This window comes from Chiloscyllium punctatum, chromosome 40 (genome assembly GCF_047496795.1).
Source record: "Chiloscyllium punctatum isolate Juve2018m chromosome 40, sChiPun1.3, whole genome shotgun sequence".
In the NCBI taxonomy this organism is placed as follows: domain Eukaryota; kingdom Metazoa; phylum Chordata; class Chondrichthyes; order Orectolobiformes; family Hemiscylliidae; genus Chiloscyllium; species Chiloscyllium punctatum.
This window is the reverse complement of record NC_092778.1, coordinates 48,923,703-48,938,571: the sequence shown is the minus strand read 5'-3', so window position 1 is coordinate 48,938,571 and position 14,869 is coordinate 48,923,703. Positions and strand designations below refer to the sequence as shown.

General features: G+C 38.9%; 1 protein-coding gene across 2 annotated transcripts in view; it reads left to right on the top strand.

Annotated features, from left to right (window-relative positions):
• Positions 1-14,869, top strand: part of prkar1b (protein kinase, cAMP-dependent, regulatory, type I, beta) — a 202,919-nt gene that overhangs the window by 136,883 nt on the left and 51,167 nt on the right. For both annotated transcript variants that reach the window (XM_072559834.1, XM_072559835.1), the window contains exons 6-8: positions 688-734; positions 6,499-6,657; positions 9,859-9,919. In XM_072559834.1, coding sequence (XP_072415935.1) covers positions 688-734; positions 6,499-6,657; positions 9,859-9,919 — 267 coding nt within the window. The remainder of the gene's footprint in view (positions 1-687; positions 735-6,498; positions 6,658-9,858; positions 9,920-14,869) is intronic.

Here is a 14,869-nt window from a genome sequence, read left to right as displayed (position 1 = left end):
TTTTCAACAAACTTTACCAACCTTTGGTGGAAGAAATTTAAGACAATAAGGAATTGGCTTTTATCCTTTATTTAAACAAGTAGACACATTACAAAGTTTTCTCTTTTGTATGTGAGCCAAATCTTTGGCTAACAAAAATAGCCCAGAAACATGAATGTTAAGTGTTGGAAATCTAAACTCCGTTTAGAAATATTGGGATTTAAGGTTAAGTAGATGTCATGAGTTTTAGTCTGAGGGTGACTGAAAAGGAAAAGAGGCCTTGTGATTCTGCCACTAAACAAAGTATTGGTACTTCAAGATTGGCTATTAAAGATGAGGCTAAGTGGAGGGTGGATTAAACTAGACATCTAAAGTCTTAACAAATCTGACAACTATAGAGCTATGCCTTTGAAAGCTCACAGTGTCTGTGAACCTGAGTAGGGAATTGCTAAGCCTTCTCAGACTCTTTTGGTTTTCATGTCAAGACAATAATTTATTTCTGAAACTTGAGAAAAGAGAATTTTTGCTTCAGATAAAGAGAAGGTCTTAAGATATCTTTAATGCTTGTCAAGGAATTCTTTAGCTTGTTAATACATGTACTTTTTTGACATAGCACCTAAAATATCCTAAAATGTAGTGTGTTGTGAGCTTTCATATATAAATATATTTTAAAATGAAACCTTTGTGTGTTGTCCTTTCCGTTCTCAGGTGATGAGGGTGACAATTTCTATGTGATCGACCAGGGTGAAGTTGATGTAAGTTTTTTAAAATTGCTTTTAACTACCTGTGGTTTCATTTGTGAATTTTGAGGTGAGGAAAAGTAATACTTATGGATAAATGTAGGATAATGCATTGGTATTTTCATGCCATTGGTGAATATTTGCAGACCATATCGACCTCTGCGAAACTGACCTTTGTACGACATGCTGCACCGTTGACTCAGTATAATCCATTGATGGACTCCTGATTCAGTGAAACAATTTAACATATCACTTGCTATAGCTCACATCAGCTCTCTCCACGCTTCAGGCTCTCTGCCTTTATTCCTGATGAAGGGCTTTTGCCCAAAACGTCGATTTCGCTGCTCCTTGGATGCTGCCTGAACTGCTGTGCTCTTCCAGCACCAATAATCCAGAATCTGGTTTCCAGCATCTGCAGTCATTGTTTTTACCTAGCTCACATCAGTATCTGCTGAAGCCATAATTACTTATCCCTCATCAACTTGTTCTAAGATGTTATTACACATCTCTAGAGCAGGTGAGGCTTGAACCCAGGTCTCCCCATTCAAATGTAGGGATGCTACCACTGTGCTACCAGCTCCTTTTTATTCACTTATTGAATCAATTTATCATACAACTAATTACTACAATAATGTTCAAGTATTATTACACAGTAACTTTAGTAAATAATTTTTAATGTAATTCTGTAATTATTAGACAAAAAAGACCAAGGTTAATCAAAATTTCTGCCTGCTATCTCATATGGAAAAGTTGTTCTTGGCTAATCATAGCACTAATTCTGACCAATTAGTCTACAGTAGACTCTGACATGAAAAAAAGAAAACCCCAGTGGCAGAGAACCTTGGTAATTATAATTTTGAAGTCCAGATTTTTCCCAACCAAACTACTGCTCATAGTTCAGATTATATATCATGACATTTTCTTAAAAAAAAATCTCTAACTTGCATTTGAGTGATTCAATACTTTCTACTAGTACTGTCTCTGAGACTCTGTCCCGTAGCCTGACCACTAAAATAATGTTCCTGCGTATATTGTTTTGAGTTTAACCTACAGGTCGTTCTGCTATAATATGCGTTTTGTTAACGCAAATTGCCTGTAATGTGTTTGATGAATTGTGGACGTTGTTTGGATAACACAGACTTTCTACTGAACGGGTGTGGCAATTTTCTGTAACGGTTTTCCATAGCTTTATTTTCTATAGTGCGGGTTTGCAGGGGAACACAATTGTTGCTTTATAACAGTGCGATCCATACCTCAAGAAAAGGTTGTGTCCTCTGGTTCCGTTATTTCTATGCTAGGTAAAACAACCTATGTTTTAGATTATCTTGTCCCTTTGGCATCTTGAAAAGAGCAATGATATCCCTTATCTCTGTCACGTTTCCAGTGAGAACATGCTAGATTTGCAGAATTGCTCTCATAATCCAATCCTTCCATCCACTCATTTATTTTAATTGCTGTCTTCTTTATCATTTCAGTAGCAGCCATATTATTTTTGTCCTATGGCAACAAGAACCTTCAGTTATAAATGTACTTACACCAATGACAAAGTGAATGGGATTAACACAGTGCAACACAATTAACACAATGTTTTAATATATTCCAATGTCTCATGCATTTTACTTGCTTCCACTGGATATTGTTGCAATAACTTCAACTTATTGCCAGTTCTCTCTCTCTTCTCTCTCTCTTTTCTCTCTCTCTTTTCTCTCTCTCTTCTCTTTCTCTCTTTTTTCTCTCTCTCTTTTTCTCCCTCTCTCCCTCACTCTCTCTCTGTCTCTCTGTCTCTCTGTCTCTCTCTCTCTCTCTCTCTCTCTCTCTCTCTCTCTCTCTCTCTCTCTCTCTCTCTCTCTCTCTCCCCCTCCCCTTTACCAAGGGGTGTTTATGGGGATTGTTGCAAGTATTGGAACAGCATCATTAAGTTTGGATAATCTGTCAGATTTTCAGATAGGTTGTTATTCTGTATTCTGTTTTCTTTTGTTTGTGTTTAATTCAGTAATCTTGGAAATAAATTGTTTTGTTTAAAACTAAATGGTTTGACCAGCGGCATCTCTACTGGAATATCCACTTTGCACCTGCTTAAAGCAGTGAGCAAAGTTACGGTCTGGGCTAACTTCTTGAAATGTTTTGAGGGTCCAAAGTTTGGGAGAAGATTTGTAGCTCGGGTGCTCGTTGTTGTGGTTCTGATCGCCGAGCTGGGAATTTATGTTGCAAACGTTTCGTCCCCTGTCTAGGTGACATCCTCAGTGCTTGGGAGCCTCCTGTGAAGCGCTTCTGTGATCTTTCCTCCGGCATTTGTAGTGGTTTGAATCTGCCACTTCCAGTTGTCAGTTCCAGCTCTCCGTTGCAGTGGCCGGTATATTGGGTCCAGGTCGATGTGCTTATTGATTGAATCTGTGGATGAGTGCCATGCCTCTAGGAATTCCCTGGCTGTTCTCTGTTTGGCTTGTCCTATAAAAGTAGTGTTGTCCCAGTCAAATTCATGTTGCTTGTCATCTGTGTGTGTGGCTACTAAGGATAGCTGGTCGAGTCGTTTCGTGGCTAGTTGGTGTTCATGGATGAGGATCGTTAGCTGTCTTCCTGTTTGTCCTATGTAGTGTTTTGTGCAGTCCTTGCATGGGATTTTGTATACTATGTTGGTTTTGCCAGGGGTCTGACCTGGTCCATAACCGGTACAATAGACTGGGAAACCTTACTGAAAGGAATGACAGTGGATAATGGTAAACATTCAAACAGCAAATAGCTGAACTACAAAAATTATTTTCCTCTCAGCAAGCACAGGGAACAGTGGCCAAACCATGGCTTATTGAGGGACGTTAAAGATTGTATAGTGTTTTTGCATCTAATACTATTTGTCAAGAAAGAACAATAGACTTGAAGATTGGTATCAATTTAGAAATCAGCAAAGAAGGACCAAGGGGTTGATTAAGAAGGGGAAGATGGAGTATGAGAATACGCTTGCAAGGAATATGAGAACTAACTCTAAATGTTTTCATGGATATGTAAAGAGAAAAAGATTTGCTAGAATTAACATAGGTCCCTTGCAGTCAGATATGAGGGAATTTATAATGGGGAGCAAACAAATGTTTGATGAACAAAATTCACAGTTTGCTCTGCCTTCACAAAGGAGGACACGTATACTAGAAATGATAGGGAACGCTGTGTTTAGTAAGAGGAGGAACTAAAGCAAATACAGAAATGCTGTTGACGAAATTGATGGAGATTGAAGGCTGATAACACACCTGGGGCCAAATAATCTACCTCCTCGTATACTTAAGGAAGTGGCCCTAGAATTGGTGATCATCTTCCAAGATTCTTCAGAGTCTAAAAGTTCCTACAGATTGGACGGTAGCTAATGTAATCCCACTATTTGGAAATGATAGTCAAGAGAAGACATGGAATTACAGACCAATGACTATGTAATTGGTGGTGGGAAAAATGCCAGAGTTCATTATCAAGGATTTTGTAGCAGTAGATTTAGGAAATAGAATCGGATACAGTCAGCATGGGTTTACAAAAAGGAAATCCTGCTTGACAAATCTAATGGGATACTTCAAGGATGCAACTAGTAGAGTTAATCAAAGGAAAACTAGTGCGTGTGGTTTATTTGGATTTTTAAAAGGTTTTCAACAATGTCTCACATAAGAGATTAATGTGTTCAATTAAAATGCATGGGATTGGGAGTAGTGTTTTGGGATGGATACAAAATTGGTTAGCAAACAGGAAACAGTAAGAATAAAAGGATCTTTTACTGAATAGTAGACAGTGACTAGTGGGATACTGTAAGATTAGTACTAGGATGCCAGCTATTCACAAAATATATTAATGATTTAGATTAGATTACCTACAGTGTGGAAACAGGCCCTTCGGCCCAACAAGTCCACACCGACCTGCCGAAGCACAACCCACCCATACCCCTACACTTACCCCTTCACCTAACACTATGGGCAATTTAGCATGGCCAATTCACCTGACCTGCACATCTTTGGACTGTGGGAGGAAACCGGAGCACCCAGAGGAAACCCACGCAGACACGGGGAGAATGTGCAAACTCCACACAGTCAGTTGCCTGAGGCGGGAAATGAACCCGGGTCTCTGGCGCTGTGAGGCAGCAGTGCTAACCACTGTGCCACCGTGCCGCCCTTTAGATGAGGGAACTAAATGTAATATTGCAAAATTTGCTGATGACACCAAAGCTGGATGGAAGTACAACTTGTGGAGGATACAGAAATGTTGCAGTGTGATTTGAGCAGGCTGAATGAATGGATAAATGCATAGCAGATGCAGTACAGTGTGGATGAGGTTGTCCAGTTTGTTAGCAAAATTAGAAAGGCGGATTAATGCTTGACTGACTATAAATTATAAAGGGGAACTGTCCTCATTCACCAGTTGCTGAAAGTGAAGTGCAGGTACAGCAGGCAGTAAAGAAGGCAAACTATATGTTAGCTTTCAAAGTGAGGATTTTAGTATAGAAACAAGGCTGCCTTAGTGCAATTCTACAGGACGTTGCTGAGGCCACACCTGGAAAATTGTGTACAGTTTTGATCTCCTTATCTGGGGAAGGATCCACTGATTGTAGAGGAAGTACAGTGAAGGTTTACTAAATTAATTCTTAGGATGTCAGGACTCCAATATGAGGAGAGATTGAATTGGTTAGGATTGCATTCACTGGGGTTTAGCCGAATGAGGGTAAATCTTCTCGAAACTGACAAAATTTGAACAGGTCTCGACAAGTTAGATGCAAGAAGGATGGTCCACACAACGGCTCATAGTTTAAGGATATGAGGTAAAGCTTTTTGGACTAAGATGAGAAGTTTCTTCAGGCTCGTCAGAGTGGTAAGCTTGTGGAATTCACTACTACAGCACTGTAATCAAATGCAAGGCTAGTAACTATATTAAACTAATCCTCCAATATTGCACTTCAAGCAACAGGTTATTGCCTTCAGGATGGAAACAGTTTGCTTAATAAAATTGAGAGTATGTTAATTGTATATTTCAGATTTAATTGAGACATCCCATTAAGTAATCTTTCCATATGTATGCATCTTGAAAGTCTTGTGGATCAAAACATGTTGTCAGAAAAGTACATTGGAGTTGAGATGTATCTCTATTTTAATTTATACGATTATTTATGTTTTTATTTATGGACGTTTTAGGGCATTGTATTTTCTGTTATTATAGTCATGTCCACATGAGGGTAAGGTGTGGAACTTCCGGATGCCATGGACCACTGATAAAACCTTGGGAAGATTTAGGTGACACCAGAAATCTCAAGCAGTTTACTTGAGATTTTCTAATCCCTACAAGAATGGGCCTGGCAATAGCAAGGGACTTTATGATATGATGTGCCATTATGTGAACATTGTATTTCTCTTAGTTTCCATCTATCTTTTACATGTTATTACTACCTTTTATTTAAAATGTGATGAAATAGTGTCAAATTTATGGATTTTGATAATTGTAATATTTAAAACTTTGGCCTAGTTCTGTTTTTTGATGCTACATGTTTTAAATGCAATACAAAGTTACTGGGTCTGTAAAACCATGCAAACTTGTAAGCTAAAAAGGAAGTTGTATCCTCCTGTTTAAGTAGCCAGATTTTGAAATCCTGTATGCAAATCATAATGTTTCGTTTTTGTGCTTTACAAACAAAGCTAAGGGTCTGTTGTTCCCTTTTTACCCCAGCTAAGAATATTGGAAGAGGAAATATCAACATGTTTTATCTGGTTGAAAGAGAAGAAAAGAGACATGACTTGGTTGGCATATGCTTTTTTTTGCATAGGTCTATGTAAATGGCGAATGGGTTACAAACATTGGAGAAGGCGGCAGTTTTGGAGAGCTTGCTCTAATCTACGGCACACCAAGAGCCGCAACGGTTAAAGCCAAGACAGACCTCAAGCTGTGGGGAATAGATAGAGACAGCTACAGACGCATTCTAATGGTTTGTTTTAAATTACATTGCCATTCTACATTTTGCTATAGTTTCAGGGAATTGTCGATTAAGAAAGATCATTTTAGTCTGAAGCAGAAAGCTATTGTGAATAACTATTTTAATATTTTTTTCAGTTAATTCCTGAAACACAAACTTTAATCAACTCTAATTTTATGTGACTGCAGAATATTTTGGACTTGTTTTTGGATTTATTTTATATTTATTTACAAACAACTGACCAGTCTCTCATATGAAACTTGTGTTCAATATTACCTTAACTTGGGGCATCGTAAATGGAAAGAAATGCACAGTATAAAAAAAAGCTGATAAAGGAAGAAGTGGAAATTCGTTTTTTTGCATGGTTTCGTGTAAAAATGTGTGAGAAACATTGATTTTGTAAGTATCTCTTGTTAAAAATTGAAGTCACTCCCTTCTAAATTATATATAAACTCTGAAACAAATTACAACTGACTTTTCATGCTGTGAAGAGCTATTTATTCTTGCTGTTTTGGGTTTGACTTTTGCCTGTCATCAGTGTAGTTTCAGATTTTTCAGTTTTGTACAACCATTTCCTACCAGCAGACCATAAGGAATAGGAAAGTATCAAAACAAAATGTATTGATATGAGATGAAATAGATGAGTACTGATGGCCATTTCTGTACAGAGAATAGCTTGTCTGCCAAAGCATAACAGAGATTGTTTTCTAATATCAATGGTGAACCAATCATAATTTTTAGTGATGTATTACCACCGTGATAGTTTGATAGTTCACCAGTTTTCCGTGCAATTAATTAGTTACATGCTCATTTGTGCTTGTAAGATTTGAAACAGTAATTTACGGATCTTGATCTATCTTCAACGGAGAGCACCTGACAAAGGTGAGGTATTTAGCACAAAGGGAGACAGGGGGAAAAATTGATTTGCAAGAATTTTGAACTGCTTCATTTTACTTCCTAATAGAAAAATTACAGAAAGGCAGTGAGGTTTTGGCATATGTTAACTTTTCCTTCCTCTCAGTTAAACAAATCCTTATTCAAGTGAAGAGAGAAAATAACTCTTTGGAGGGTCAGTGTGGACTTGTTGGGCCGAAGGGCCTGTTTCCACATTGTAGGTAATGTAATCTAATCTAATCATTTGGATTTTACATACAAAATTTTGGTAAAGCCATGCAGGGAGTTAAAGACAACCAAAAGGCTTTCAAATTTATGCCATTGGGTTTGGGGAATCAATGTAGATCAGCACAGGTTGGTATGGTGAGCGTGTTGCCCCAGTGCAGAAGAGGATTTAAGTTTTTGAGAAATTGAACTGTATCGAGGGCACAAAATTGGAGACCAGTGAGGAGATTTCTGGGGTAATTAATACACTAAGTAATAAAGTTTTGTAATGTTACAGATGTTCAACTAAGTGATCTTTATGACAGAGGATATCAAATTTCAATTTCCACAACTGCAGGCCATTGTGAGCAGTCTGGTTCAGCCTGAGATAGACACTGAGTGGGATCAAATTCGTAGTAAAGGAGTGGATTCTGTCGTGATTTGAGGTGACTAATTCAGCCCGAGCAGCATTAAGCTGAAGGAATTGAGTCTCCCACCACAGAGACAGATGAGGCACTGATAGAGGTGACGATGATATAGAGCTGCAATCTTATCAGAGACAATTTGCTGTGTAACTTAACCAAGTTCACAATCTGGTTGTTAGCTGGCTTTGGAGTGAAAACATTGGAGTAAAAATTTGTTGCTGGACCATTTTTACCTACTTGATGGCAGTGGTGGAGGCTTTAGAGAGAGGGTACTTACTGAACATTTTGTGGCTTAGATGATGTGTACTTTAAAAACTAGGAAGGAAAAGATGGTAAGGGAGATAATTAGACACCATACAAAATGTATTCTTACATTCTGTACATTATGTTGGATATACTAAAATACAATAGTGGAAATAAAAAGAATTGTTGTTTTAATTTCTTTGGAACTTTAAGTATGAAACTAAAAATAATTAAATGCTTAATGTAAGCTTTTTTCACAGTAACAAAAAAACCTGGGAAATATTCCCAAGATTTTCTTCATGAATAAAAGAGTTGTTAAACACAATACATGTAATTTATTAAAAGTGATCAAAGTTGTGATCTCGTGATTAATCTCTTTTTGCCATCTAATTTTGGATCAGCATTATTACCTGCCATGTTTTTGGAGTACCTTTCCTCAACCACTCTCCCTTGGGCAGAAAACAAAACTAAAACCTTTCTAATAACCACATATGCACAAAAGAGTATGTAGAATAACTTTAGGGTAATCAGGTTCAAAGGATGAGTACAACCTGTCTCGTCTCATAAAATTTAAAACATGAGTGCTGTGACCCTTTGGTATACTGTTTTATCTCTTTTAGCCTTAGAAGCAGCCCTGATAACATACCTTGTTTTATGCATTAAGTAAGTAAAGGTGACTTTGAATAAGTGAACCTTGTACAATCACTCATCCCTATTGTTTAGGGAAGGTTTGCTGACCTGTATGAATGAGTGTAATTGTTCAAATATACAATTAAAGGTTAGCAGGGCTGCTAAGTAAGTCAAATTTTGTTTTATCCCTTGGGATTCCAGGTGTTTTGAAATATTGCGTTCAGTGATCCTTTTGTTTTTGAATGAAAATGAAAAACAAGAGAGTTTATTTATAATTTATATTGGGTTTGCTATTCTTGATAATCAGGGCCATTAAAGTGTCTGAATAAATCAAATTCAGTTTTATTCTATAGTTTTCTGAGGATATTATGGTTTTGGCAAGGAGCTTTCATTCTGTCATACAGTTTACTTTTGAATCACCAAGTGTTTTGAATTGACCAATGTGAATTTTAATTTTTATTCATAATCTAAAATGTATTAATTGAACATAATGAATGCTAATATTTTTGTCTGAATGAACTTAAAAGTAAATTGAAAAGAGATCAGGAATAATTGACTGAATATTTTCTTGTTGAAATGTTTCAATGAAATCCGTTATGAAATGGAAACATAGCACATTGGATAATACTAAATTAGAAGTGCATTTATCCAGAGAAATGACATCTTTGAAAATATACATTGTCTGTTTTACCAAAGTTTTTGCTCATGGCTTGTATTCTACGTAGTACGTGGATAAGTTTTAACTGCTAAAAAGCAAATAAGTAACAACTGCTGAACCAAATCAACTAACTTCCATATATTGTTTCTTTTTGATCAGGGTAGCACACTGAGAAAGCGGAAGATGTATGAGGAATTCCTGAGCAAGGTCTCCATTTTGGGTCAGTTGTCAACTGTGTGAATGCTGATATTTTCGCACTTATAGTTTATCTGGAGATAAGTCTTTGTTCATGCCTAAGCGTTTTACTCAAGGGCCAAAAAGCACCATTCTATGGCTGACCTCAAGTAGCCCTTGCAGAATAATACACAAAAACATGAAGTGGCTGATGTTTGAAAACTTTTCAAACAGTGACTACCGTCAGTGGAATTTAGTGTCTGAACTCTATCCTGCAAGGTGTTTAAATTGATTCAGGTTCTTTAATACAAATAGGTATTCGTGCAATGAGGTGGCTCAGTAGTTAGCACTGCTGCCTCACAATGCCGGGCACCCGGGTTCAATTCCATCCTCAGGTGACTGTCATTATGGAGTTTGCACATTCTCCCCGTGTCTGCATGGGTTTCCTCTGGGTGCTCCGGTTTCCTTCCGTAACCCAAAGATGTACAGGCTGAGCAGATTAGACATGGGAAATACAGGGCCAAAGGGATAGGATACAGGGTTGAGTCTGGGTGGGATGCTGTTTGGAGCATTGGTGTGGACTTGATGTAAGTATTCTATGATTTCATATGTAGTTGGAAAGAAAGCTTGTGTATGGTAATCAGACTGTGACTCAGAATATTTCACTTCATAACAAAGTGAATTTTTTTTTCCCAGTACAACAGTAGTGTTATCCTCTTGTGTATTTTTCCATAAACTAACCAAGCTAGTTACAAAGAATTGGATGGGTCAGAGTTTATTCTTTTACTGATTTTTGTCAGGCATTCTTGAAGATCCTTTTAACTTCTTGCTTAATTATTATTCAGATACCATGAAATTTGGTCATGTTCTTGTCCTTCAAAACTAAGTGGAATCCCTATGATCAATTGCTATTAGAAGAAGGCAAATTTCATTTGGAAAAAAGCAGTGTCACGAATCATTGAGTTCTTAGCAACATGATAGTACTGCGATTGTGTTTTTTTGTCTTGATTTTCCTTGCCAATATTTTTTAATGCTCTTTGTCTTTCTTTGCCTCTTTTTATTAATGTTACTCCTCCTCTAGGTTTTCTATAATATTGAGCCAGGAGTTGAGAGTTTTGCTGGTCAGGCAGCGTCTGAGGAGCAGAAGAATCAATGTTTTGGGCATAAGCCCTTCATCAGGAATGAGGCTTGTGGCCCGGGGAGAGATAAAAGGGAGGGCATGGGTTGGGGAGATGGTAGCTGAGAAAGCAATAGGTGGATGAAGGTGAGGGAGAAGATGATCGGTCAGAGGGGAGAGTAATGGACAGGTCAGGAGGGTGATGCTGAGTTGGAGGCTTGGGACTGGGATAATGTGGGGGAAGGGGAAATGTGGTTGCAGGATCCCAAGGCGGAATATGAGACATTCTTCCTCCAGGCGTCGGGTGGTACCAGTTTGGTGGTGTAGGAGGTCCAGGAACTGCATGTCCTTGATGGAGTGGGAGTGGGAGGGGGGAGTTGAAGTGTTCAGCCATGGGGTGGTGGGGTTGGTGGGTGCGGTTGTCCCAGACGTTCTCTGAGACTATCTGCAAGAAGGCATCCTGTCTCCCTGATGTGGAGGAGACCACATCAGGTGCAACAGATGCAGTAGATGACATTGGTAGAGGGACAGGTAAACTGCTGACTGATGTGGATAGATCCCTCGGGTAGGGGGGTGTGGACCTGATGAGGGAGTCATGGAGGAAATGGTCTCTCTGTAACACTGACAGAGGTGTGGAGGGAAATATATTTTCAGTGGTGGGGTCCATTTGGAGGTGGTGGAAGTGGCGAAGGATGATGCAATGTATGCGGAGCTTGGTGGGGAAGGTGAGGACCAGGGGTGTTCAAGGGCGGTGATGCGTTGGAGGGCATCATCAACCACTTGGGAAGGCAAGTTGCGATCTTGGAAGAAGGAGGCCATCTGGGACTTTCTGAGGTGGAATTGGTTATCCTAGGAACAGATCCGGCAGAGGCATTGGGTTAAGGGATGGCGTTTTTACAGGAGGTAGGGTGGGGGGAGTTGTAGTCTAGGTAGCTGTGGGAGTTGGTGGGCTTGTAATAGATGTCTATGGTTAGTCGGTCGCCAGAGATGGTAATGGAGAGGTCCAGGAAGGGGAGTATCTAATATAAGCTTTACTTTTTTAATCCTTTTAATATCCAGGGAGCTCTGGATTTATTAGTCTCACCCTTCTCATCATAGAAACATGAATGCTGTGAACTTTCACAACCTTCTTCTTGAATGCTTCTTATTAATCTAACATGATTTACTTTCATATAACTGCTATCATTACACTTTTAGGTAATCACATATAAACTTAGTAAAATCAGCTTTTCCTCTTTTTAGACTATCTGGTTTACTTTTGTCCTTTTCCAGGACTACACTCAATCGAAGTGAATTGAACCAAATGACAACACTGAGGAAAAAGGTAGTTCAGTGCACTTAGAAAACGCACAAAAGTTAACCTCAGTCATCTGATGAAAAATCTGATTGACTATGCCAGGCAAAATGGTGTAATTTGATAACCCAAGGTTTCCATCATAGTTGGTGGAGTCTTAACAACTTTCGAACCAGTTCGCCTCGTGCTTCCAAAAACCTGTCTGATGCTCCTGTGTCTGAATGTGCATTTGTATAAAGTGTCAATTCCTAACACTTTTTAGGGTGCTCTTCTGCCTGAGCCTGGTGTCTGTCAGTTAGCCAAGTGCTATGATAGGCAGTATTTCTCCCTTCACCAGCTATGGAGATGTGACAATAATCTAGCTGAAATACCCACTGAGGTGTCAGCATCTGAGCTTGGTGGAGGCTGCAGGAGGCAGTCCTGCACATGTGTACTGTGAGAGATCTATGGCTTCTTCCTCTGAGGAGGAGGAAGAGGTGTCCAAAGGGGCTTCTGTCTTCAAGTTGGAAACTGTGTAGAATCCACTAGTGTAGGAGACAAAAGAGAATGTGTCATGTACAAGGATAAGAGGTTTGGGCATGTTAAGGAAACATTCACAGAGGCATTAATGAGGAAGTAGCACAGCAACAGATGGTGATTCTTTCTTGATTGTTAAGACATGGAGGTTTCGGTATCATCAACAATCACAGTCTCCTCTAGTTAAGGTAATTGAATAGTGGAATAAGGTGGGCTTTCTTTGCACTATTCCATCCTCCTGGTCTTCTAACTCCCTGTTTATAAATTGAGATGCTAACTTGCCTTTGTTGTGGTCTATCTCTGAAGCAATTCTTCACACGTAGGAACAGTGCAGGGCAGCTCCAGGCAAACAGCATTTTACCTGGTGCACAACTTTGTTTAAATATGGCACTGGGAATCTTGGGAGGTCCTGGCAGTGGCACGTATTTGGCAAGAGGACAGACCAGATGAGCAGGATATCATAGCGGCATGTTGCATAGCTGATAAAAATGAATTTCAGAGAATAGTATGAGCACCATTGCTAGGGCGCACAGTCAGAAACCTTCAATGAAACTTATTAAAATTATCACTTCACCAATTTCTGTTCAAATTTAGCCCAAAATGTCTTTGGATCTAAATGAGGAATGTCTGACATGATATTTGTGACTAGACAAATCCAATGCCAAGAACTCTTGTGTTCATCAAGTGAATGCAAAGTGGGGAGGTGATAGCTTAGTGGTATTATCATTAAACTATTAATCAAGAGACCTCGGTACTGTCTGGGAACCTGGGTTTTAATCTTGCCATGGCAGATTGTGGATTTTGATTTCAGTACAAATCTGGAATTAAGAGTCTGAAGATGACCATGAAACCATTATTGATTGCAAGAAAACCCCATCTGGTTGACAAATGCCTTTAAGGGAAATAAATCTGCCATCTTTACCTGGTCTTCCTTACATGTAACTCCAGGTCCACGGGCAACATCAAAGACTGTGAATAACCCTCTGGGCAATATGGAATGGGTAATAAATGCTGGCCTAGCCAGTGACACCCACATCCTTTGAATAAATAAAATTTAAAAGAAAATTGACAAAAGCATTTTGTTCAGCATATTTCAAGGCTGTATGGGTTGTTCTCCAGAGATTTGGATGTCAAACAAATGTCGTCACAATCCTGCAACTGCTTCATGATATGACCACACAGTCTTGAGTGGGAGATCTGAAACAGTTGGCTTAAAATCTAGACTGGTGTCACATAAGGTTGTAATACTATTTACCATACTATTTACAATTTACCTCAGTGGTAATTCACTGCATCAAAATCAACTGTCCTCTGGTGTAAGTATCAAATTCTGCCTAGAATTCTCCAACTAAAACTCAGTTATTCTCGTGCCAAAAGTAAACTGACCACCATAGACATATGTGACCTACTGTAAGCGATGACTACAGTGCTATTTCCTACTCTGGTCTGGATTTGCAAACTGTTCTTGATCTCTTCAATTCTACTGACAAGAAATTTAGACTGTACTTGAATGTTGCTAAAGCAAAACTATTAATCCAGATCTGGTCAGTCAAATATTCTACCTTTTAAAACAGAGATTGTGCAATATGTTAAACACTTTCCACACTTTGGTAGTCACCTTTCTCAAAAGGACACGATTTAAGAGGAGATCCAGCACTGAATCAGGTCTCCAGCTCATCCTTCTACAAGCTATGCTAGCATGTATTTGACAATAAATACCTTTGTAAATCAACAAAAGTCTTAGTGTGAAGAACAATGGTTATCACACTCCTGGTATTTCAGTGTGAGACCTGTGCTCCAATTTTACAACAATGCTCGAGAAATAACACCAGCAATGTCTCCAACACATTCTCTGATTTCATTGGGAGGATAGTCTCCAGAACTGTCTGTCCCGCATAGTGGCTCTGTTTTGGTCTTCAACAGTAAGTGATGTTCCTTTCCAGTTGGGCTTCCTGGGTTATTCTTCCTGAAAAGAAAAGTCAGAAAAGTTTTTGACAGCCTTACCTTTCACTGAACCCAGCAAGAACATTTAAACATTTAAAATGCTGCTGTTAGGGATCCTTATGATG